The following is a 25,328-nucleotide window of genomic DNA, read 5'->3' on the forward strand; positions in this document are numbered from 1 at the left end:
TTAAAGTTTTGTACTATTTCACCTGTGCGTTTGGGAAAACTTGCTTTTAGCAGATTTTTGCAATTTTCCTGAAATCTGCAAAATGCCAGTGGACTCTAATGGTTTCATGAGTTTTGTAAGCCAGTTTAAGACCTTGTTGTTATTGAATGAATTAGGTTGTCAGGAAGGCTGGGTATTCTGCAGAGCATGCTCGTGTTGTCCGCCAAGGCTACAGTGGCACATACTTGCAGGAACAGCCAAAATAGACACAGTGGAGAAATTTTGTGAGCATTTGGCCAAGTTCCCCAGTTCTTGTTCTTTTCATTTCTTTCTTCATCTTTCTCTAGTGTTCCCCTCTTTGGCTATAAATCATAATCCACACTCAAGAGGGTCAGTAAATACCAGAAATTACCAAATTCTTAAATCCTTCATTCTGTGTCTTCAGCCCCACAGCCACCTCCTTTGGGTATTGCATGTGGAAGATAGTCCCTGTTTCCTGAAGTGTCAGAGAACTAGGGAAAAGAGTATGCAGGGCTGATTTATGTGATCTTTAGCCACTGTTTTCTTTCAAATAGGAACTGGGATATTTTATTTATTTTATCGCCACTGGTCTTCCCATACCACAGGTAACAAAGGCCTCAGTTCTAGAGTGGTATGGTATGTCAGCCAAAAGCCTAGGCCTTTAAATGTAGAGGAGTATTGTTTGGTTTCCTTTTTCTCCTTGGAAAATTCAAACCATGCTAAGTTTGAAAAACAAGTGTCAGCTGTATGATACCCATAATTTGTCCATTTTACAAGCATGAGTTAATACCTTTGAATTGGTTCAGAGTATTTCCCTCCCCAAGACACCTGTCTTGTTCATAGTCTGAGTAAGAATCTAAAATGGGTTAAATCGTAATTGTAAATCACTCATCTTACAATAAGTTATTTTTACTCACTTCTTATGCTGTATTTAATAAATACCCTCTTGAGCTCAGCAATATAACTTCGTTAGTACTGGGCTTAGGTATCACCCTTGAAAGTGATTTTCTGGACATTAATAAAATCTTTAAGATTCCCCAGGTATTTTCAGTGACAGAAAGGTTGCCCTGTTGTGTCAGGAGAAGAGGGAGCTGTGTAGAGCTATAATGATTCAGACATGCTACTAAATTGAATTAAATTGTGTCTAATAAAATTTTGGAAATACATGTCTTTTATTCCGCATAATGTAGTTTGTATAGTAAACTAATGACTCTACTGATCTCCATCTTCATGCTGTGTCTGCATTATCCTGAGTGATACCTAGGTATGGCCATTGCAGGGCAAGTGTGCCATTTCAAGTCAGTGTTTGCTTAAGATCATCACCAGGTTAGACCTTTGTCATCCCATCTGTGCCCCTCCCTTAAGAGGAACTGTTATGTTCATCTCCATTTGAAATTTTTAAATATTGAATTAAGCAGCAAGTTGGCCTGCCTACCTAGGGAACCAGTCATTTGATACCACCTACTCCAGTGAGGAATGCAAGCTCCCCAGCACTTGTTATGCAAGGATGGGAATGGGCAAAATGCCTGGAATGTTGATGGCTCAAAATTAACAGTTTTTTCCACAGGAATATGTTAAATGGCTGGATCAGTAGGGACCTCAGTATCTGGCATTAGTCCAGATAAAAGCACTCTTTTGCAGTCACTACAGTTAAAAAATAGTATCTTTAGAAAAGAAAAGTTTTTGAAAAACACAGGTTTCATAAAGGATCCTAAATATTTTTTTTTTCTGCTTTAGGTTGCAATCTATGTTAAGTCATTGATTTAAAGGGATGTTTTAAGACAGGTTAATATATGCACTGAGTTTGCCAACAGCCATTTTCTTCTAACACAGGAGCAGTGAGAATGGCTGGTGTAGTATGGGCATAAAGTCTGGCATAGGCAAGCATAGTGAAATGGCTTATTCTTGTATTTGTTGTGGTTGGAAGAAAAATTAGTGTTTGAGGAGACAGATTGCAGTTATGGAACATACTTAAGAGGACTTTTTTATTAAGTTCTGAGCATAACTAAACATGACTACTCTGATTTTTTCCGTAATTTTGGGTGAATGAGACCATAAAAGCCTTAAGGGTGTCTTCTAGCCAAGGAGATAAATACTAAAAAGTTTGTTACTGGTAGCTTCTTAGAACAACTTACCATACAGAGGGATTCCTCAGTGGAAAGCAAGCAACAAAATTGTCCCAAAACTTCAGTTCATGTGCAGGAAATAGAGGTTGCAGAAAACTGGCTTATTGGTGCTTCAACAGATTCCTGCATTATATAGTGTTTTGTGCCTGCTTTTTCTTTGTGTAAAGGGAAAACTGTAGAAACAAAAAGAGCTAGCTAAGAGTGTCGAGGGAATCAAAGTAAATACCTAATCAGATTTTGGAACTCTTCAGTGATACAAATGTTGTCCACAGCAGTACTTTCCCCTCTTTAATAACAGTATAATTAAGTTATTGTATGAGAACTTCCTACTTTCAAAGCATCACCATAACAGAAATTGAAGGGAAAAAACAAACTTTAAGCTGGAATGTCATACACAAAGGGAGTTATGTGCTCTCAGCAAGCTCAAGAGTCTAAATTAAAACCTCTTGTATTTAGTGAAGATGGTGTTTTACTCCACAGACAAGTGGAATCACTGATTCACTAACACTGAGAGAGGGATCTCTTCCCTGATCATACTTCTTTCTTATTGCCTTCATTAATGTTCATTTGTACCTGAGGTCTGCTTTTTAACCACCTCACCCTGCAATGTAAAAATAATTAGCAAAACAATTGAGTGTGTTAAAATGAAGGAAAGGGTCAATCCTTCAGCTGTCTTATGAAGAAACACAGAGACTTCAGATGAATCTCATCTTCTTTTGTCCATGAGCTGTGTAAAAGCTTATGAACACAATCAAATAGTCCAGGCTCATATGATTCACACTCGCTTGCCAAGCTGTGATAACTCAATTGTACCAGAATTCTGTGATTCTGTTGAAAGGATCTTGAGTCCTTATTTGTTTCATTTGGCACTGAACACCTGAAAATCAAGCTGTATGTGCTTCAGGAGTGTTTACTGAATCTTTAACAGCAGAGCACCCTGGGTAGGAGAGAGAAGGGATCCTGACACTGCTTGCTCTTCCTGGCCCTGACATTTGGTCAATGGGGTGAGGTGTTCTCCAGAAAGCTGCATCTGGAATTCATGCACAATAGCTGAAGCGTGAAATATGTAGACTGTATATATCTATCCACAATGGTGCTTTCAGTAGCTGTTGGCAGGAAGTTGGTTGTTAATGTAGGGAGGAGGAAATGGTATTGAAGGGCTTGATAAGGTATTCATCTTTAGACAAAAATGTTACATAATACCCAATTTCTTTACTTGCTGAAATGAAATCTAAGGTGTGGGGAGGGAAATTACAGTGAAATTCTTATTCATATATGGATGCAGTCACTTAGTTTATTCCCTTCACCTGATAATAAGATGTCCATAGGAGATAAACCTTATTGCATGAGGTTTTGTTTAGAGTTGTTTACTTGCATTTGTTTACTGTTTTAAAAATACACAAAACAATAAAAAAACTCCTAAAACCAGCCAACCAAACAAAACCCTCCAAAGCCAAGCCCCCCTCAAAACCCAGAAACAATCCTCCCAAACCCCTTTAAATTTTCTTGGTTTGATATTTAGAAGAAAAAAGGCACAGGCATTAACAGGCTTCACATTCTGATATTTTTCCTCTTGTCTTTTTCTTCCATGTTTTGAAATATGTTTATCCTCTTTTAAAGAGTTTCGAATATACAACAGCAGCTGGCCTTGCTAGATAATGAATCCTGGCCAGGAATGGCTGAAGCAGACAGGGACCGTCTTCAGCTCATCAAAGAGAAGGAGGCTCTTCTTCAGGAGTTGCAGCTCATCAGTCAGCAGAGACGATCCCCAGAAGACATTGCACGTTTGGAGGAAGAAAAAAGACGCTTGGAGGATGAAATTCAGCGAGCTCGAGCAACGTCTGCTCATGGGGCCACTGAAAGGTTTGAGAACTTGAATTGTTTTCCTCCTCTGTTGTGAGATCCATGTAGCTAACTTAAAAAGGAAGAGTAGGGAATTACTTTGTATTTTAGGAAAAAGTAAGTTGCTAGAGAAATTTAATTTCAAAAAAGTAGGAGACTACTTCCGTCATTATTTAATTCTGTCTTGAACTTTTCTGAAGCAAAGTTGCAGGGATGTTGACTAGTTAGTTTTCCTCTCATTCATCTAAAAATTCTGAACAGGAAGAAGAAATCTGAATAGAATTTTGAAAGATGCTTGGAATAGGTCTGAACTATACTCTCTGATAGTAGAGACCTGAATGATAGTGCCTGGATAGTGAAAGATTTTTCTGCTCTTTGCAGTGGAGTAGTAGTCATCTCCAAAAGCATTAGAACAAAGATCCTTTGCTATATTTAGTTTCTGCCTTATAACAGTAATGTTAAATTATTATGGTTTTGCTGCCTTTTATATACAATATTTCCTTTTCATTTGCAATCTCAGCAGTGGGAACACATCCCAATTCTGACATTCAGAGAACATAGTAAGCAAAGTTATTCTTGAAAACTTAAAAATCAAATTATATGTAAAATAAACAACCCAAAAACATACTAGTGGAAACACACTATTTATTTCAAAGTTGCTTAGCTTTTCCTGTAGCCAGAGAAAAGGACAAAACCTCTTAATCTCTTTTTACCATTGACTGCTTCCAGTGAAAGCAAGAAACTACTTGTTCTTGCTTCTTGTAAGTAGTGGTAAAACCTCAGTTTTGATACTTCTGGAAAACCTACAAGAACCAGCTTTAATGTGATCTCTGTAAAGGTTAATATTTACACAATTAAGACATTTAAAAAATCTTTGAAAGTCCTTTCCATATTTTGACAATTTCAGTTTCTTTGAAAATGCTTACTTCAGACAGCAAATTCAGGCAATAAATAGAAAATTCACAGCCAGCCTACAGGTCAGTGTAATATGTTTTGCAATTTTTGCCATATCGTTACGTTGACTTTCCAGCTTAAACTGACAGAAAAGGGAGTTCACTTTACTCTGTCGTGTAGTAAGTTTTATTTGTTGTTTTTGGGCTCTCACGTTAGGCAGTGCATACTGTGTTGGCAAGAAGGCCAAGCTGTTTTTCCATGGAGTTCATGCTGTGGAAAACCAGCATTCCACTGTGGTACTTGATATTTCAAACACTAGCAGAAAGTTGAGCAGAAGTTAGAATAATACTGATGGGCATTCTATTTTTTTTATGACAAATTGGAGGAAAGCTTAACTATTAGTAGCCCTGAATTTTTATTTGTTTTAGACTCAGAAATAACCAGAAATATTTCTAATTCTGCTTTTGTATTTCCACTTTGTTCTAATTGTGAAATACAAAGGTATTTCTTTCTTAAATAATTAACATTTATTTTCAGTTACTGAGTTTTGAAGGCACTGAGTTATGTGCAGATCAAAATGAACTTAAAATCTATATGACAGAGGATTTTGTTGTTCTTTGTTTTTGTTAGTGTTGTTTTTGCCAATATTGGTTGACAGCCCTAGTTGGAGGCATTTCTTACTTTTTAGCACAGGTACCTACCCTGCAGCATCCGTCATTGCGGAGTGTAGGTTCCTAAGTTTGTTTTTACAGTAAATGGTGTGAATATCTGCTTTCACCTGCAAGCTTTTGAGTCAGTTAAGTTTCTTGTGTCCATTTCTTCTGTTCTTTTGGTTCCTGCACGCAGTGCCTGTATAGTGTAAATTAGCATAGCTGAGCTGCACCCTTCCTTGTACCATTAGTTAACCTGGCCTGGGTGCACAAAGGCAGGAGAAAAGCTTGAGAGGTGCTGTTTTATCTGGGAGAACTGGATAAAACAGTTTTCTGTTGATTTTTAAATCCTGTTCATTAACATGTTGAATTCTAACAGCCGGCTTTGCAGCTGAGGAAGGTCTGAGGCAGCCTAATAACTTTGACCTGCTTTCTCCAAACTATTTGTCAGAATCTCCATTTCCAGCCACCTTGTGATGTAGGGATGGAGCTGTAACTTTCCTGGACATACAAAATGTACAACACAAACCAATATACTACCCTGATATTATCTTGAAGTTCAGTGGTTGGGCTTGGAAAGACAAAACATCAGGAATATAATTCTGGATCCAGAAAAAGAGTAGATGGTAGATAAAATCTATTTTTGAACTTCTAATAATGTCAGGATACTGAATTTAAGATATCTTACAGGTGTGTGAGATTGATGGCATTAAAGTTGTGTTCTGTTTGTGTTGTGGTAGTGGTACTGACTAGTTCAGCTGCTTGTTACTAGAATGGGCAAAAAATCAGTTGCAGCATGAAATTTTTCTTGTAACATAGTAGTCAAGATACTGTATCGCCTGCTTAAATATAATGATAAATGAATGCACCTAAAACAACTAAAACGTGGAATAAAACTTTGACATTGGTGGTTACGCTTAACAGAAGTCCTTCAAAAATTTTCTTTGAAATCTTGTGCTTATTGTCTTGAAATATTTTTTTTGTGACAAGGTGGAAGGGCATAGTATTTTAATAGCAGAATCAGGCTGATGCAAGAGAAGAAAAATAATCTTGTAGAGTCTGATGTTTTTACCTAGGACTTCTTATGACTGCTATTTGCTTTAATGTATTTTCAGTATCATGACTCTTACATTATGGTTCAGTTAGTTTTCTTGTCTGGGAATTCTTCTGGAGTCTTGGTTCTTGTGTTCTTGCTGGAATTACTGTCGTTGCATATGAGCAGCATAAATCAAAACTTTTCATTAAACAGTGCAACATTTTTTGAGTATTCCAAACTTCAATTCATTGATGTTTTTCCACACTTGGAAACTCCTAGCACTTTTTGAACATTACTGTGTTGAAGAAAATAGTAATATGTCTGTGTTTAATTACAGGATACTGTTACAGGAGAAGAGAAATTGTTTGCTTATGCAACTAGAAGAAGCGACACGTTTAACCTCATATTTACACTCCCAGTTAAAAAGGTAAGTTATGTGTAACCAGCAGGTTTTGAAGTAACTACAGCAGAGAAGAATATTAATAATGTATGAAGTTTATCTTTTATACTTCTGTATATGAATGCAAATTAATTTTTCACTGCATTTATACACTTTGCTATGTGGAATGTGATGATTTGAATGGAGTTTTATAATATGTATTAGTGATGGCTATTTGGGGTACATTATTAATTGTAGCTGGGAATTTTATATATTGCCTTACTTTCTGAAGAGGAGGTAAGTTCTTAAAATCTGTTGTAATGTTGTTAGAGCTTCACTATGGGCAGATAGCATTCTTTTAAGTTCTCTGGTTTCTTAATTTCTGATACCCTCAAAGGTAGGGGTTTTTGGTGCCTGGTAAGATGACAAAATTTTGCTATTTAAATACAAGAATGTGTTAAGACTCACACAAGTCCAGAATGTTTTGCATATTCACACTCACAGCTGTCTTTTGAGATGCAGGTCTTGAAGATTCCTCAGTTTAGCACCACAGGAGCATCAAAAGCTCAGTTCTTGCTGAGTTTCTGTCTCACTTCATCTCTCTCTGGCATTAATATTCTTGTCCCCCTTAACTGAGAATGGTAAGAGGAAATGGAATAGGATTCATCCTAAAGTCTTTTTATTCTGCACTGGAAAAACCTGTGAGAGTGAGCCTTACACAGCAGTTTGCTAGGACTTTGCAAATCCATTTGCACTTCTGCCTGGTTTGTTTATGACCAATCATTAATGTAAATTGAGCTGGATCATGGTAATCTATCCTTCCTGGCTTTACATTGAGTTTGCTTAGCTAGAGCCTACACTGGCCTCTTTTCTGCCAAATCACAGTAGTTTACATGTTGGATGAAAGAGTAGGCTCATCCTACTTTTAGATGTTGTTGGACTGCTGTCTTCAGGCACTTAACCCTGATCTGGTTGTCACATGTACTGCTCCAGGCATGGCTGTGCTTGACCCTAGGGCAAGAGACATGAACTAGACTTTAAAATGCCAAATCATCTTTCTATGTCACCATACTGAATACTTGTAAAATTGCTTGTATAATCTGGATTAGTGTTTTAATGTCTGCACTGGTAGTTCTGATTATATTTGAAAGGGCATTTTTGTGTTTTCTCTTTCTTTGCATGCTATAGTCTTTCAGCTAGCACCCTCACCATGTCCTCTGGCAGCAGCAGGGGATCCCTGGCCTCCAGTCGAGGATCCTTGGCCTCCAGCAGAGGCTCTCTCAGCTCAGTCAGCTTCACGGACATCTACGGCCTTCCCCAGTATGACAAATCAGACAGCGTTACAGACTACGGGCAGCATTTGCGCTTTGACATAATTCCCTTTGAGTCTCTCACAAAGGATGTGCCCTATGCTGATCCCATTGGACACTCGAATTTCAATAAGCAGCGGAGGTCTCTGGACACGCCACAGTCCCTGGCGTCCCTGTCCTCGCGGTCCTCCTTGTCATCATTGTCTCCTCCGAGCTCGCCTCTGGACACGCCGTTTCTCTCTGCATCACGAGATTCTCCATTGGCTCAGATGTCAGAAGGGTTTGAGGAGATTGCAGGCATAGGAGCCCTGGAAATGCTCAGGGCTCAGACCACAGCTTTGGGTGATGATGATGCACAAGGCACAAGCTCATCTCAGCCGTCTGCTTACCCTCTGGACAATGAAGGGCTGCGAGAAATGGGATCACACCTGACTGCTGTCCAAACTGGTGGAGGTGAGTTTATGGATGTTAGTATTTTGCCACATTGTCTTGTTAAATGTCACACAGACCTAAGCATGCCAGCACAGTAGAGACTGTTCTTAAGTTAGGCTTATTTTACTACCATCAGGTAAAAATTGCATGGTAGGTGTTAACTGTTAAAAGCCTAACCAAAATACAGGAAAATCCCCCAAACCCAACTCTAGTTTTAGGGAAAAGAGGTGCAAGAATAGAGAAATCCTTGTCAATAGATCTTAAAACAGTGGTGAATTGACTGGAAGAAAGGGAATGGAATATACACTTTCATTGGAGTGTAGCCTATCAAGGACCTAGCAAGAATGAGTAAAGTATTAGTAAGAAAAAGTATGGGCTAGTTACTCCTGAGACCCTCAGCTGTGTTGATGTTGCCTTTATTCTGATAATGGAAAGCAACACAAACCCAGGAGAGATAGGAAATAACCAACAACTGTCCCCTACAAAAAACCCTAAACACAAAATACGAGGCAATGCTTCTGACTGCTCTTGAGGGCTGGCTGACTGAATGCTCAACTTGTACATATTCCAGCCCAGGTTCCCTTGTCCAAGTTCTGTGATGGAGCAGAAGCTACAGTGGTATGGCTGTAGTGACTGCACAATGCACTCATGAGTAGGTGCTTCATCAGCAAAAGAGCATCTTTTGAGCAAATAATTGTCAAGTTACAATTTTGTAGGGGATGTGTGAGATGTGCATCTGCTTGGCTGGTTGCTTCTGAGCACCTGTGTGTGCTCTGTTTGCAGAGGGGTGACGGGTGCAGCTACCATAGCACATGCACTATTGAGTTTTCCTTTCCTGCTGGACTGTCAAATTGAGGGACTTGCTATAGCTTGCCTTGCCAGAAGCTTCTGAAAGCACTACAGCTGAGAAACGTAAATGAGAGACATCAAAAGAGAAAACAGAAAAATTTTTGAAGATATGAAACAAAATTAAAAGCCTGAGCCTACAGGAACGTGGCAAATTTATTTTCCCATTTTGACCAACCAAATTAAGAACTGTTCTTAATATGAAAAAGAAGATCATGGTAACATTTTTGTGTGTTGACTTGCTTGTTTTTTTAATAAAACCATGCTCATAGAGAAAGGAGTTTAGAGTTTAGTTTAATATTAAATGTTGTGAATCCCATCCCATTTCTATATCAGAATTCTGTGTTAGCATTATGTAGAACGTTGCATTCAGGACTCATGATGTCAGGAATAATATAAGCTATAACCAGAACATGGATCATGTTATCCTACCAAAATCTTACTTGGCAAGTGATAATACAAAGGAACATTGATGGTATTTACAGAAAACCTTTCAGGTTTTCATTGTAAAAAAGAAAACATTGCCACAGTGCTAAAATGCCTGTATTGTTCAAAAGCATTTGAGTCTAGACTTACCTATGTTCCTTAATGCAGCTAGCACTGCCAGAAGATACTGCAGCAGAATTTAATTTTACTAGCTGTAAACATTTCTAGTGCCCATATTGTAGCTTTCAGACCAAAATAAACAGAATTCCAGAGACCAGCATGAAAACTTGTGCTTAAATTAGTGCTGTGAAGAGGCTTCCTGAGGCTTTCTTTAAACCTCAAATCAGACCACAGCATGTCTTCACCCATTGTGGTAAGTGAAAGTATCTAAGTAGTTCATTTATAGCTTGTATGTGTTTCCTAGAAATGAAGGCCTCATGTGAGGGCCTAGGCAGCAATACAGGATGGAGGGCAGCTTCCTGCTTTGATTTTCCTTTTCTCACTTCTCTGCTGTATTTCTACACATTTCACATTTATCTGCAAACCTCCGTGCTTAACCTGCTGTCAGTGCTGTGATGTCCAGCACCTAGTCTAGAGTTTATAGCTTTTCTGGTCTATAGCTTTTTCCTAGTCTGTAGTTTTTCTCTATGTACAACCGAATATTTTTTGTTGCTTTTTGAGAAAGAATGTATGATCAAAAGATAGCCAAGCTGCCTTCTTTTGAGACTTTTTTATCTTTGATATTTGGAAACCATTGCTATAAGAATTTTAACCTTTCTGATTTTTGCCTGCTTTGAGATCCACACTCACTAGCTGGTGGTTTGGAATTGTAATGCAGTTGTTTGCAAGTAGCAGTTGGAAGTTTTGAAAGTATTTTGGTTTTGTACTCTTCCTGGAAGAATTGAATGGAGCATCCAGCTTGTATGCCAGAGCTGGGAGCTTGCAGATGCTGGGGTTTTGGGTTTCTCCGAGGTACCATACAGTGTACCCTGCTGCTGCCACCCGATGGCCTGGCAGCGGAATGCTGTGCTGCAAAAACAGGAGGTCTTGGTTCCCACAAACCTTGCCAGGTCCTTCACTAGGCAAAGCATGAGGTAATTTTGGTAATTTGCAAATAATGGGGGCTGGGAGGGTTAACTCTGAATAAAATGCATGGACTTTGCACTGATGCAGGACATAAGCAAGTTCAAGGGGGTCTTCAGGAACTGCAGTTTTGATGTTCAGATGCTGAACTGCTGTTTTATAGTTCTGCATCTGTCACAGGGTCACATTGTGAAATAAGTTTTCATGTGTAAATGGAGGGAATATTCTTGAAAAGTTAAGTCCATCATATTTATAAAGCTGAGAATGGGAGGAAACATGTTAATAAAATATTTGGCTTGAATATCTTTACTATCTATTTTATATACCAAATATTTTAAATGCTAAATTTCTTTTAATGCCTTAATAATCTCTTGTTTATAAAATATTGTCAGAGATCTAAAGGGTGATTTATCACTGTATGCTTTTTGTCTCGTTTCTCATGCGGCACAACAGAAAAATTCACTGTAAGTGAACCTGAAATTTCTTATTGTGTGTTTTTCTGTGTGATGTGTTGGTTGTTTTGTTTTGGGGTGGGTTGTTTTGGTTTTTTTTTGGTTGGTTTTTTTTGCAGTTGCATGAGAAGAAATGGGAGATTCTGCTGTATTTGGTTTTGTTTGATATTTTGCTGTATCTCTTTAATCATTATGACATACTTAATTTTTTTGCTATGTCAACTAAGCAACACATTCACAGCTGTAGTTAAATTCCTGGGGAAGGCGTCCTTTGACCTTCAGCTTTATTATATAATAGTAATTCCTGACAGCCTTACGGTAGTAAGGTCTGTTTTTTTCTCTGATTAGTTTTTATGAGAGTGTTCTGCTGTTTTATTAGTGCATTTTGAGCTGACATGCAGTATTTGTAGTCACCTAAGCTTGTGAAACATGCTTTAGATTTATTTATGTGATTTCTTAGCAAATGAATATTTGGACAGCAAAATTTCCTTTGAAGCTCACTTTTTCAACTAATGACAACCAGAATGTTCTTCCATTGAGAGCTGTCTTATATTTATCAAGCTTTGGCACCCAGTAGTTCTGGAAAATCATATATATTGTTTACTGATTTGTTATTTAAATCAGAAAGTAGAAGGTAATGATCTGCCTTAGAAACCAAATTTTTAAACAGTTCCTTAGTTTCCAGCATTGCTAAGTCTGTAACCTGTGCTAAACTTTTTTCTTAAAGCAAAATTGGTGTGTCTTTGATCTTGACCAATTTTTCCTGCTGAATTTTTACCTCCCCCCATCAAGTCAAGGGCATATTCTGGTGTTTGCATCTCTCTCAGATTTGCTGTGATTGTCCAGAGGTTATTGAATGCTTCCATGGCCTGCAGACAGTGAGCAAATCATTGTCAGGTTACAACATTGTTGTAATGTGTCAGCTTTTCATGTTATTATATTGGTGCTTGAGGCCAGCTTTTCCTTCCAGCCAAACTGGGAACATGAGCCTTCCAAGGACAGATTCCACAAGATCTTCCCTCTGCTACATTTATACAAAGTGTTCACCTAGGAGGTTAGCCAAGGGCTTATTTGCGAGAAGTTGTTCTAGTGTAACTTTCTCAAATTAGTACAGAAATTATAGAAGGACTTCTACAAAAAAATTACACATTTTGTGAAGTTCAGCCTCTTTCCAGTGATGTAAAAATTTGGCAAAACTTTAATATTTAAATGTCTCTACAGATTGTTAGTTCTTCATGATTCTTATGATTCTTCATAAATACCAGTGACAGAATATTCTTCATAAATACCAGACAGTGAGGTAGGCTTACCAAATCAAAAGTCCTTGGGGGGAAAAAAAAGAAAGAAAAAAGAAAAAAAAACCTACAAAAAACCCCCACAAAAAAACACAAAAAAAACCCCACAAAAATAAACAAACCTACAAAAAAAAATCCCAAACCAACCAAGCAAACAAAAAACCTCAAAACAACCCATTAAAGCACCACTTTTGTATAAGTGATACAGAGGAAAGCATGGTTCAAATACAGTTTTTTGCTTTCTGTGTGCTCATTTGAACTTGGCTCTCATTTGTGGTGAGGATGTTGCGAGTAGTGCTGCACAATGTATGATGTACAAGAAGGGTGGGATTTGCAACTGGAGATGGGGAAAAATGGATGCAGAGACAAGTGAAGGTTGGGCTGTTCCTAGCCAGCAAATAAATTTCCTGCATACGTAAAGCTGACTAAATCCTTCATTGAAATTGGAGGAGATCCATAGGGCTACTTACGAATCCAGAGAATGGCTCTGCTGATATATAGGAATTTTAGCTCCAAACAGGACTGGGTGATTTTTGTAACACTTTCAGTAACATTGTGCTGTTAGTGGCCTGGTAACAGGAATGTGTTTTGGGCTGGCCCAGAACCTGCTGGGCTTGGTGCACCTTCTCTGTCAGTTCCACAGCGGGTTAAAGCTGACCACAGCCAGAGCCTTCTGTTGATAGCAGCAGCATTGTGTTGATCTGGAAGACTTTTACCACGTTCTCCTGTCCTGATGTCCTGTTCTGGCAGTGCTTGGGTGGGAGGTGAGGTGGGTACTGTGCAGGGGGTAGCTTATGATAATGTGCAACAGAGATACTTAACAAGTTGTTACTTTGAGTGAGACGTACTTCCTCCCTTGTTGGGACTGTAAGTAAATGTCAGCTGGTGGTTGTCTCCCATGCATTCTGCTATTGTCACTCTGCTGAAACTATCAATGCTTCCATGCTGTCTTAAGTTTGTAAGCATGAGCAGAAGAAAATTAAATGCTTTCCCCTCTTTTGAAGTGACATCTCTTTATCGTTGCTTTCCTGCTTTGAGGACAGTCATTGAACCTTAAGGAAAAGAGGGTAAAAGTTCTTCTCTGTACAGTGAAGAAACTGCACTTCACAAGTCTGTTTAGTTGTTTTCTTTAGGACTCAAAGGAAAACAACCTCAAGTTAGGAGGTATTATATGCTGTTCAAGTGTTGAAGCCTTTTCTGTGCTGTTCTTGAACTTTACTGCTTGTGCACGTACTTTAAAGGATTGGTAGCTGCTATACCTACTTGTCTGTGCAAAACCCAGGGCATAACATAATTTTGTTGGTATACTTAAAACATGAAAGTGATTGCTGAATTTCTATTTATTGTGTGGCTGGTGATTCAGGGAAGGGTGGCAAAGAAGGTTGAACATTGTTTCCTCCTTCCCCCAGTTAGTTTTCAAAGTAATTCACCAAGAATTTGAAAAAAAACAGTGGTCTGAGTGAGCTGGAAAACACTGGTTCTTTTTGATAATGCCTCTCAGACTGTAAATAAAAGCTGCTATTATGTGATGGTATAAACAGTATGCTTTGCGACTTTGTATTAAGAAACAAATGAGAACAAAACCTCACATTGTGTTATCAGATAACTTTATAAAAGAATTAGTCTCTTTGTTTGTTTTTAACCTATTGTACATTCAGTAGGTAAATCTGAAAAACTTAGGATATCATGTGTACATATGTGAATTAATGTAAGTCATCCTTTAGGAAGGAATTACTCTACCAGAAAAACATTTAATAACAATGCAATTGGTTTATACTTAGTCTTGTCACAGAGCAATTAGCTACAAACTTCCTTCCTTAATTCTCCCACAGAAAATCTCTGGTCAATCCTATTGTAGGCTTTTGACTTGAAGTTAGAAGAAAAAACAGTGAACTGCATTTGTGCTGTTTTGCTGCTAGCTTTGATACAATATATGTTTCTTGTTTAATTTGAAGAAGTTGCCTTGAGCTGATGTTCTCACTTTTTTTCTCCATGGCAGCTGTAACTCTGCGAGGAGACAGTGGTAGAAGATCGGAGAGGAGAGCCAGGCGAGTTTCAGCATGTCTCTCAGATCATTCACTGGCTAGTGACAGTGGCGTGTTTGAAGCTTTAAGCAAAAGGTCAGGTGTATAAATGCATAGTAAGCTGGAAATATTCCTGTTCTGCCACACAGCTCAAAAGACCTATTGTGAATTTGTGTAAGCTTTCAAAATTGCTACTTATTAGTAATGTAAAACTCTTAGATTGCATGTTTTAAAGGAAAGACGCTTTTTACATGCAGTCCACTGTCATCTTCAAGTGCCAAGTCCCTTTTGCTTTTTTCTTTCTGACATTTTAACATCGTATCTCACTGGAAAGATAGTTTTCTCATCCTGTTAATCATAAATCAGTATTTTTATTTCAACCATCTGTAACAAAATAAAATTATACAGAGTGTGACTTACAATTATGAATATCATGTGATAAAAGTATAACTTCAAGGAAGAAGTATATGACCTGCCAGAAGACTAAAAATATGTAGGTTGACCAAGTGGTTGAAGGGTGTATAAGGACATGTTACTTAATACAACTGTTTTAACACAGGAAGCAGTGACTGGGAAGAAGATAAGGTTTGGAGGATGCTAAAGAGAAATGGAAGACAAAATAAATACTAAAATAATCTAAATATCTTGAAAGAAAATTCTAAACCCTGAAATTTTACAATTGTGAATTACTACTACTGTATGTTTTTATGCAGATGTCTCAATTCTTTCTACATTATGAGTCCCTCCTGTATTGCCAAATAATTGCTTACATCCACAAATCACAGAATAAATGCTAGTTCATCATTTAGCAGCTTAGGTCACTATGTAGTTTACAGTACTTTCTGTTCCTGCAGGAATGAAGATCTGGAAGAGCCTGTTTATGGTGATGCTGCCAGTAATGAAGAACCACAAATACACGTTGGATTTCTGTGAGTAATTACTCCTCTTTCTCCCTATCAACTCTGCAAGAATTGCTCACTACTCTTCTTGCTTATGATTGTTACCTTTTTAATAAAGTAAATTATGGTGGGAATTTTTAAGAAGTTTCTGAACTGACAGCCAGAGTTCAGTGGATGCACAGATCAGTCAGTCACATGCCACTTTGTGCTGGGGATATGGCGTAACCAAAGTTCATTCAGTGTCCTTTCAATGCTGACTGGTAAAAGGGCCTCCATTACTTTTTTAATAGCATTTATTTTCTTTTTCTGGGCCATTAATGTGGGTATGGGTATAGGGATATGTCTCTGTAAGCGAGATCATCTTATGCCAGATAAAGGAGGATTATCTTAGGAAAATCACAGGTGAAGAGACACAAATACAGTACAATCCCAGCTGTACCATTCATTTCTGAAATCCTGTGTCTATGGCATGCTGTTGTTGGTAGTGGGAGTAGTCTGGGGAACGGCAAATCATTGTCATACAAAACAGGATCTTAGCCCTGCAGAATCCTCTCTGCCTCTTGGAAGCTAATTCCTAAGATTGGAAGTTTTTAAAGTATCAACCAGGTTTGTTAGTGGCATTTCAAAATTTGTGCTGATGTGAAAGAGCAGAATTTTAAAATTTGTTTTCAGTAGCCCATGAAAATAATGCAGATGGATTTGTCTAATGTAACTGATATGTTGTTACACATGGACACACACACATGCACATGGTGTAGCTGTTTAGAGTAAGGAATGTATTTGATAAAACCTGTTTACTGTCAAGAGGCATAGGAAGGCCACTTGTTATTTTCAAGCTGAATAATGTTTAATTCACTTAGTTCTATTCACTTTGTTACTGTAGCTAATGCTCTTGGTTGAAACTGATTTTTGCAAGAAATTTGTTTAACAAAACTGCTTTTACATTCTTTAAATCTGTTTAGTCTTCATCTTTATTTCTTAAGCAAAGTATCAATGATTGGTGACTAACCCAGAAAATTTATTTTCCAGGCATGACAGTGGAAGTGAATGTCTGCTAGTCCATGTATTACAGCTGAAGAACTTTACTAGTCTAGTTGTTAAAGAAAACTGCAAAATGTAAGCTTTAATTTTAATCCAGAATGATCATTGTTTATTTTATGCCGCAGTTATAAATACCACTTATTTATTTGACTTCATTCAAAATTAATCCATTTTTGGAGAGGATAATTTCTGTGAGGAAAGGGTTAGTCTTATGGTCACAAAGTATCCCTTTTATACAACTTATGTCACAATATTCAGGTAACAAGTGCAGTCTCTGTGTTCTTTCACCTTTATTATGCAGAGGAAAGTTTGTTAAAAAATATCTGTGATATTCCAGAGTAAGCTTAGTGTATTTTTCTCAATACCTGTGGCAACACTATCTTAATCAGTACAAGGTATACATTGCCTTTTATCTTTAAGAAGAAAAACCACACCAGAAAACATGCTAACAACAACAAAGGATCTGCAGGCTTTTGTGGCCTGTACAGCTCTCCTTGAGTATCCATGAAAGACCTTCTGATAAGACAATTACTAGCTGAGAATCAGGACAAAAGATTGAATTTTTTAACCTCTGATAGCTTGTGCTACTTTTTCCATTTTTGTATCACCTATAGAATGTAGCTTAGTTTATTCTAGTCAATCTTTCTTAAATAATCAGTGTTGTCATAAAACATGGTTTTATCTGGAGATATGTATCTTAACATATTTTAAAGAAATTCAACATGTACAAATTGTTGATCTTTATCTCTGGGAGAGGTTGTTTGAAAGCAGGAAAATGGAGGTAGAATAATATTATTGTATAGTAAAATAAGTCATTTGGAGGGAGGTGTTAAATTGAAATACATCTGAATGAATTGTTCTTCGTTGAGAACTTCACCATACTAAGTCTGCAAAACTGCAGTGGAAATTTTTCATGTAGGTTAGTACATTAGTGTTGGGTTTTTTGCTCTGTTTTGGTGTGAGTGCAAGGGCACATGATAGGAAAAAATATGAGTATTGTGTATTACTCAGCCATGATGACTTGTCATCAAAAAAATAAATAAGCATCATCTGAAGAAAGTAGTAAAGTAGAGTCACCAAAGAAAAAAGTTAGTCCAGAGGGTTTGTTGGACATCATTGTCCAGGCAACCAGGCATTTAAATTACTCAAAATGCAGTTCTGTTCTTCATCCTCCTGAACCCTACCTTTGCTGGAATCAAGAAGTTACATTGCTGCAGGGTGAATTGATTAGTCTAGTCAAAAAGTAAGTTTCTATTACAAAAAAAAAACCAGAAGAAACTTTTATCAAACTCTTTTGTGCAACTGTACGTTGATTGAATCAGGTGCTGTGGCATCTGGGGGAAGTTTGCCTGTGGCAGCCAGGGAGCAGAGGAGCTGGTTCTCTGCCTTTTCACAGGACAAGGGTTTGTTTAACTGATGCTCCATAGTCCAGTGCAGTGCAATTACACCATAAGGAGCTCTTCCAGTTGTCCTCTAACCATTTATTTGGCTGCCAGTGTCAGCCCATCTTTGGTGGTGGCGTAAGAGTTCCTGCAGCCATGTAGTCAAGTTGAGTGAACCTGTGAGCTGGAGCGGATCTTTTTAATCCTGAAGGCTTTGTGGGTTTTTAGCTAGGTTAGCTTTTTAACACAGATAAATTTTCTAATCTGGGTCACAACACAGTTGCATGAAATTGTTTGCTGGCATGAGGAAAGGAATAGGATATTGTAGGGGCTTGGAAGGCAGTCAGGACAGGGAGATAATGGAAACAATTCTCTAAGTAGCTCTGCTGCTTATGCTGTCAGATGAAAATGGTTGTTGGTTTTGTTTTTGGATTGGAGTCTTAAATGATATGGTACCACATATTTAAATTTGTCTTTTGAGACTGTAGATAGATGCAGTGATTGCAGATTTCTTTTGCCATCTGAATTCCTTAATTTCTTAAGGAGGGAAAAAGGTTGTGTAGTGGGTGGAAGGAAGAAATGGATCGGTGACACTTATGGGACAATTCAATTGCCTAAACATAGGCATGTGTTTCCATTTGAAATAGCATAGCATAGCACCTGGCCTCCAGCTGCTGCTTCTCACAGGGAGGCTCTGTGTAGCTCTCCCATAGATCCTCTTATAATTGCTAGCTCATTTTAGATGCCTTGGATACCTCAGGGCAGTTCAAGTGCCACTTGGTGCCTCTGCTTAAGCAACAGGTTTAAAAAAAAAAGTGTTTGCTAAAAAAATACAGCATTTTGAGATCAGCTTTGCAGATCTTCTGTGTTAGAATGCAAAGTAAATTCTGGTGATGAGGAGATCTCAAGGCAGATTCTTAATGCAGAAGTTCCACTGATGCTTTTGCTTAGCTTGATTTTGAGAAATGCAAAATGGCTTTCTTTGTCTGAATTGTGCTATTTGTCTATTTTGCTGTTCCCAGTCATGTGAGAGTTTATTTGCCACCGCTTGAGTCAGGCACACCGACCACTTACTGCTCGAGAGCTTTGGAATTCCAAACTCCGTTAATATTTAATGAAGTGTTCCAAATCCCCGTGCACTCAAGTGTTTTGAAATTAAAATCACTGCAGCTGTATATCTGTTCAGTTGATCATCAGCAGCAAGAAGAACTGTTGGTAAGTGGATCTCAAAAGCCATATGATATGCTAAATTAAAGTTACCTGAGGAATTATTTTTTAAGATTAAAAAGTGGACCTAATTTTTCCATAAGAAGTTCTGAGAGAGTTACATGTTGGTGTCCATTTGTTCACAGGTATAAGTATAGTTCTGTAAATAAAAAGGTGGGATTTTAAAAACTACTTCATCTGACAGCTTTTAGACTACAGTTTCCTCAAGACTTAGGTTTCTGCATGATGCTATTATGCCTGTGTTCAGAATCTGTACTATTCAAACAGGTTCCTTGTAAAAAAATAACAAATACAAACCCTTGTTATTATATAACAGTGGGTGAAGAGGACTGCTATTGCATCTGTCTTAACTTTGTTGCAGGATAATAGTAGCCCTGGAACAGTTCTGTTACCATAGCCTTTAACCTGATTGAGATATCATGTGCTAACCTCAGGTGTGTTAAATGTTAGCTTCATTTAGCTATTGTCAAATACAAATATGCATAACTAAATCTGCCTTGCAGCTGATGTCCTGGCTATTTTGAAGTGGGTGGGCTGTCTTTGCAGTGGGGGGGTTGAATGGGTTAGTGAAACAAACTTTTAAGCCTATCAAAGAAGTTAAGAGGTATAGGCATCTCACTGTCATGCTGGGCTATGGATAAGAGGTATTTATTTGAGCAAATCTGGTCAAGAATGTGTGTTTTTTAATCCACTTTTAAATCTAAGTTAGCATCTCATATAAACAGAGGTCCTAATGTTGGGAGAAATGGACCTAAGATCTTGTCTGCAGTAGGAAGTTTTGTTTACAATGTAATTAAAGAGAAAGCATTTCAAGAACAGGCTGAATATATTGGCGTAAAATGCTTTATACTGGTGTATCCTGTTCCTGTGGATACAGCTATTTAAATATAAAGTATCTTTCTATGGAAACAAATGCATTTAAGTTTAGGGTGCTTTTACTGTAACTGCTGTTATTGAGTTGCCAAAACAAAATAGATCTTCAGGTCATCTAAGTAGGGACTTTTTTCTCTTTCACGATCTTACATTGGTTATGTCAGAAGTATCTTTGTCAACTTATGTAACTGATACATACAAAATGGTACATACAAATTGGTGCATACAATTTTCACCTGTGTAATTGGTAACATAGTTTAAGGTAATTTAACAATACTGCTCAAAAATAGAGAAACAATGCCAGTTTCTTGAGATAGATGCATTGAAGTATTTCAACATTATGATCATTGTTCTCTTCAGCTGTAATTTGAGAATGAGCATTTTCTTGCATCAAGACATTGTTTGCTACCTGCTACCTCTCTTTGGAACTGTTGTGAATGGTCTATGTGTCTGCTGCGATGCCTGTCAACAAAGCCTCTATTTTTCAAAATATCTCCCACTGAGATTACAGTTTTTCCCATCTACTTTATAATGCATATATTTCTCAAATTCTTAATGACTACTTTCTTTTGAATTAGGTTATGCCAGTATAATATTTTCCTAAGTGAAAAAGCCAGACTGAAGTTTATCCTAATATATAAATATTTGTACCTAACAGGGACAAAAAAATTCTGGGAAATAGTTCAGTTATAAAGAAATAAATATACTACACTTGTGGGGATTGTCTTTCCATTTCCTCAACCTTTTTCTCTTATGCCTTCCATGGCTGAAAGATCTTCTGTCTTAAGTTGGCTTATTTCTTTCCTGGTGGCCTTATCAATGTTGAGATAAGGGAATTGTTATTTTTTATGATTAGCATATATAGTTCATGTTAAAACATAAAAGAAGTATGAATGCCTTTCTTGCAATCACCTGGCATTGCAGCTTCACTCGCAGTTTCTCATCTTTTACAACCCTGACCAATTCTTCCCTGTGTCTTAATTTATTTGATTTTTTCTCGAGTGTACCTTTTTTTTTTTTTGCATTTTTTGTTTTAATTTTGGAACATCTGTCCCATTTTTTAGCATGATTTCTAAATCCTGATTGTTTTCTCATGAAGAGACGTCTGTCAGACATCACAGAGATATTACTAAATACTTTTACTGTTCTGCAATTCAAGTTGTTAACAAATTCATCAGAATAGGCATGCAATACAGCTCTAGCAGACCCACCTTGTTTTCTTCATCCTTTTGACTAAGCTCCAAATCTTGAGATGGACATGAAATATTAATTAGTCCTTTCAGTACTAATAACTCTTAATTGAGTTTGATGATGGTTTTTCTACTCACCACCATTCAATCAGTCAGGAATTACTAACTCCCTTTGTAGAGGCAGCTTTTCTGGGAGACTTGTTTAGCTGCCTAATAAATGCAATATATAGGGCAGTGTCAGGTGTCTTAAGAGTTAGCCTATGGTTCTTCCAATATTGCTGGCAGAAAAACAATTTTACTCTCTATCTCCTAAACTAAACTCATTGTGTCTTAAACATTTTCCAACTCTGATGCAAGAATGTGAATATTTGTTACACATTTATCTCTTCCACTGCATCAGAGCAAGTAGATAATTAGAAGACATCTATGTTATACAGAAAAAAGAAAAAGCATCTCAGTGGCCTGTGATATATTGACATGAAATTACTTTCTCAGTAACATGCAGTATCCCCATGTCACATTATTTTGTTAGGCTATTGTCCTCTATGCACCTGTTTAAACAGAGCCCCAGGGAACATTTGTCTTGGAAAAACAATTCAATGATTTGTTTTTTTTATTATTGTTTTCTACTTAACTGTTTCTTTACCTGCTGAAAGATGAATGCACATTCTGCCTACATTTCCTACTGCCTGTGTTGTTAGAATCATTGTATACAGTTACTGGATTTGTGAGAGATCAAAGCCTTTTTTACAGGACTTTTCCAGTGATACAAAAGAAGACATTTTTAGCATGTGGCTCATAAGCATGGAAATAGCTTATGCTATTGCTGCAGAGGTAGCCAGGGAAACAAAAACCAGTACTTAAAGGCTGACTGATATAAAACTATTGGTAGGTCCAGCTAGTGAACTGATTGGATAAAAACAAATAAATAAAATTGACAGCATGGATTTGTTCACAGCTGTTTTTAATTTAGGTGAACACCACTGAGAAATTTCTAACGTAAGCTCTCGCTGATGGAGTAGGGCTACTTCAAAATTTGAAATACTTTTAGTGAGAAGCCTCCATTAAAGCTATTTTTACCTGAATCTGGGAGGTGCAAGGATGGCCTGGAAAGTAGAAAAATTACTTTATACCCCATTTGATTACCTTGTGACATAAGTAGGCAGGGAACAAAATTGGTTTACACAGCATTTTTATTTCCATTTGAAAGATGCCTCTGAGGGCCAGAGAATGGAAGGGTATCAGAATACAGTTATCCCAAAAGCCCCTCAAATTAACGTAATATTATTAAAGTGACATTAATTTAAGAAAATATAGAAAACAGATTCGTAGTTGGGAAGGTCTTAAAAATAAAATATTAATAGCTGTTAGATGTCAATTATGTCTACTTCAATCATACGAATTTTATTTTTTAACTTAAAAAAAATTACTCCAATTCTTTCTAGTAGTAAAGAAGAGGCAGGAAATTCAGAATCTTAAACACCGTAACACAACAGAACAAAACTGTCTCTTTTTAAGAGACAGTAGTATTTGGTGAAGTGGGAGTTTTACACTGTAAGTAAAATACTCTTTAAGTGAGAAGGTGTCTATCGTTCAGGGTATATGTATCTTATTGTGGTCAATGTTTTTTGTTATCTTATAGGGAATTGCTCAGATAAACCTGACTGATGCAGAGAGTTCTGGTGAGATGCAGCTTCACTGGTACCCTGTTCAGATCTTCACTGGTTCAGAGCCCCAGAGAGCAAAGACCAAAAACCAATGTGAAGAGAGTATTCCTCAGTCTTCTGGAAATGTAACTACAGTTAAAACTGTAAAACTCTAAAAATGTGATTTGTTTACTTTGTTTGATCAGCAGGGTGATTATTATCTTGCCTTGGGTGCAGGTTTTTGAGTTATCACAGGAAGTAATAACTTAATTTAACTCTTGGGGCAAGAGCTAGATTTTAGAAAACTAATTGAAAACTTGATCATGTCTGGGCAGGTGCTTGAAATAGTACCCTGTATGCTTGTCTGCAGTCCAGCTAAAACACATTAAAAATTTCTGCCACTGCACTGGTTGCCCAAAAAGGTTGTATAATTTTCATCCTTGAAGATGTTTTCAGCCCTTGACTGGGCTCTGGACAGCTTGACTTGGCTATGATGCCTTGCATGTTTTGGGCAGCACATCAGATTAGGTGACCTCCAGAGGTCTCTTTTGACCTAATTTGGTGGATGATGCTCCACAATCAAGTAAAGTCTGCCTAGTTTCTGTGACAAGTTGAATACCAAATACTTTTGATTATTAAGATTCAATACAGATTATTTTTGGTTGTGGTTTGGTTTTTTGTTTTGTTTTTTAAGGAACATTTGATGGCTTTGTTTTTATTTTTTCTTTGAATAATACACATTAAATACATTGATTTGTTCAAACAGATTTAATTAAAGTCTAATTTACCTCTCAGGATGCAGTGACAGCCCTGTTAGCTAGGACCACTGCCCAGCTGGAAGCTGTTGAGAGAGAGCTGGCAGAAGAGAGAGTGAAACTGGAGTACACAGAGGAGGAAATTTTGGAGATGGAAAGAAAGGAAGATCAGGCAGAAGCCATATCAGAAAGGTAAAAGCAGTTCCAATATCTCATAAAATAGATTAATAATTAATTCTTCCTCAAAGATATTTACACTATGGGTATAGTCTGAAATAAAGCAGGAAAAATTATGAGATTTGCTCCCTGTTAATGCTACAAGTATAAAATTCTGTTATGTCTTGATACACAAACAGGAGAAAGCCTTATTTGAATAGCTTGTTGAATTTAGGGAAGTTGAGGAGTGGGAAAACATTATATCAAACATGAATTTTGCTAGGGAGGCAACTGTAATGAGTTTATAACAGCCCTGTTTTAAGAAAAGTAAATAAAATTTAGTGGTGACACAGGACATTGTTAGGGTTAGGATTGTAATTTCACTCCTAATGATACTCCTGGTTTGTTACATGACTTCTCTTGTTCTTTTTGTTATTGCTTTCTTAGTGTTGTTATAAAGACTAGAACACATGCCTTAAGAAAAATTAGAGAAGGTGAATTTTTTTAAATTAAATGTACTTGCTTATTTGCATTTGCAGAAATGCAAGTGTGCTATGTTCTCCTGTTGAAAATACTGTATTTTCATTGGAGAAATAATACTCTAAAATTATAAACTGGCTTAGGTAATGTCATATGTAAATGTAATGCATAATTGCATGGGGTTTTAACACCTGCAAAATTATTGTGATGTTCTGACTTTAGGAGTTGGCAAGCAGAATCTGTTGACAGTGGATGCAGTAACTGCACCCAGACTAGTCCTCCTTACCCAGAGCCGTTTTGCGGGGATCCATTAGCTGGACACATGTTTGCAGCTCCAGCAGGCCAGTATGGTTCTGGAAAAATGCAGCCTCCACCACTAAAGGTAATGAGAGAAGACACTGCAGCATGAAAACTGCCACCCTGCCTGGCACTGTGAGCTACTGCTACGCCTGGAGTTTGATTCTGAGTTGGGCAGGAGAGAAAAGAGTCAGCAATAGCATTGGCAGCAACGTATGAGCGCTGACTTTGTGATAGCTGTATGGCTTTGAGGTAGTAGAAGTTCACTCCTCAGGCCTGGGGTTCTTTTGTTTTCTTACTACTTACTTCTGAACAGAGTTTGGTTCTTATATCCTGGCAAGAGGCAAACTAGTTTTACTGTGGCCTTTATCTAATCTATAAATAGGCACTTGTATAAATTTCTGCATTTACCTGAAATTTGAACAGAAAAGATCATGGTCAAATTCCACTGCTCTTATTTAAAAAAAAAAAAAATTGAAAGGAATTGTAAAGAAAGAAATTTTAGGACTTGCATTACTATATCAGTTTTACAATAACATGGAATAATTCTGCTGAAACTGATGTATTTAAAATCTTTTGTAGTCAAG

At 37.3% G+C, this 25,328-nt stretch overlaps 1 protein-coding gene across 4 annotated transcripts in view; it reads left to right on the plus strand.

Annotated features, from left to right (window-relative positions):
• The window catches only part of WWC3 (WWC family member 3), a 94,133-nt gene that overhangs the window by 63,665 nt on the left and 5,140 nt on the right, over positions 1-25,328 (plus strand). For 3 of the 4 annotated variants that reach the window (XM_021527756.3, XM_077781588.2, XM_085584382.1), the window contains 10 exons: positions 3,747-3,989; positions 6,886-6,975; positions 8,116-8,690; positions 14,771-14,891; positions 15,650-15,724; positions 16,724-16,810; positions 19,140-19,332; positions 23,050-23,199; positions 23,849-24,000; positions 24,667-24,826. In XM_021527756.3, the coding sequence (XP_021383431.2) occupies positions 3,747-3,989; positions 6,886-6,975; positions 8,116-8,690; positions 14,771-14,891; positions 15,650-15,724; positions 16,724-16,810; positions 19,140-19,332; positions 23,050-23,199; positions 23,849-24,000; positions 24,667-24,826 (1,846 nt within the window). The remainder of the gene's footprint in view (positions 1-3,746; positions 3,990-6,885; positions 6,976-8,115; positions 8,691-14,770; positions 14,892-15,649; positions 15,725-16,723; positions 16,811-19,139; positions 19,333-23,049; positions 23,200-23,848; positions 24,001-24,666; positions 24,827-25,328) is intronic. The other variant, XM_085584375.1, reaches the window with a different exon arrangement.

This window comes from Lonchura striata, chromosome 1, assembly GCF_050655825.1.
Source record: "Lonchura striata isolate lonStrDom1 chromosome 1, ASM5065582v1, whole genome shotgun sequence".
In the NCBI taxonomy this organism is placed as follows: Eukaryota; Metazoa; Chordata; class Aves; order Passeriformes; family Estrildidae; genus Lonchura; species Lonchura striata.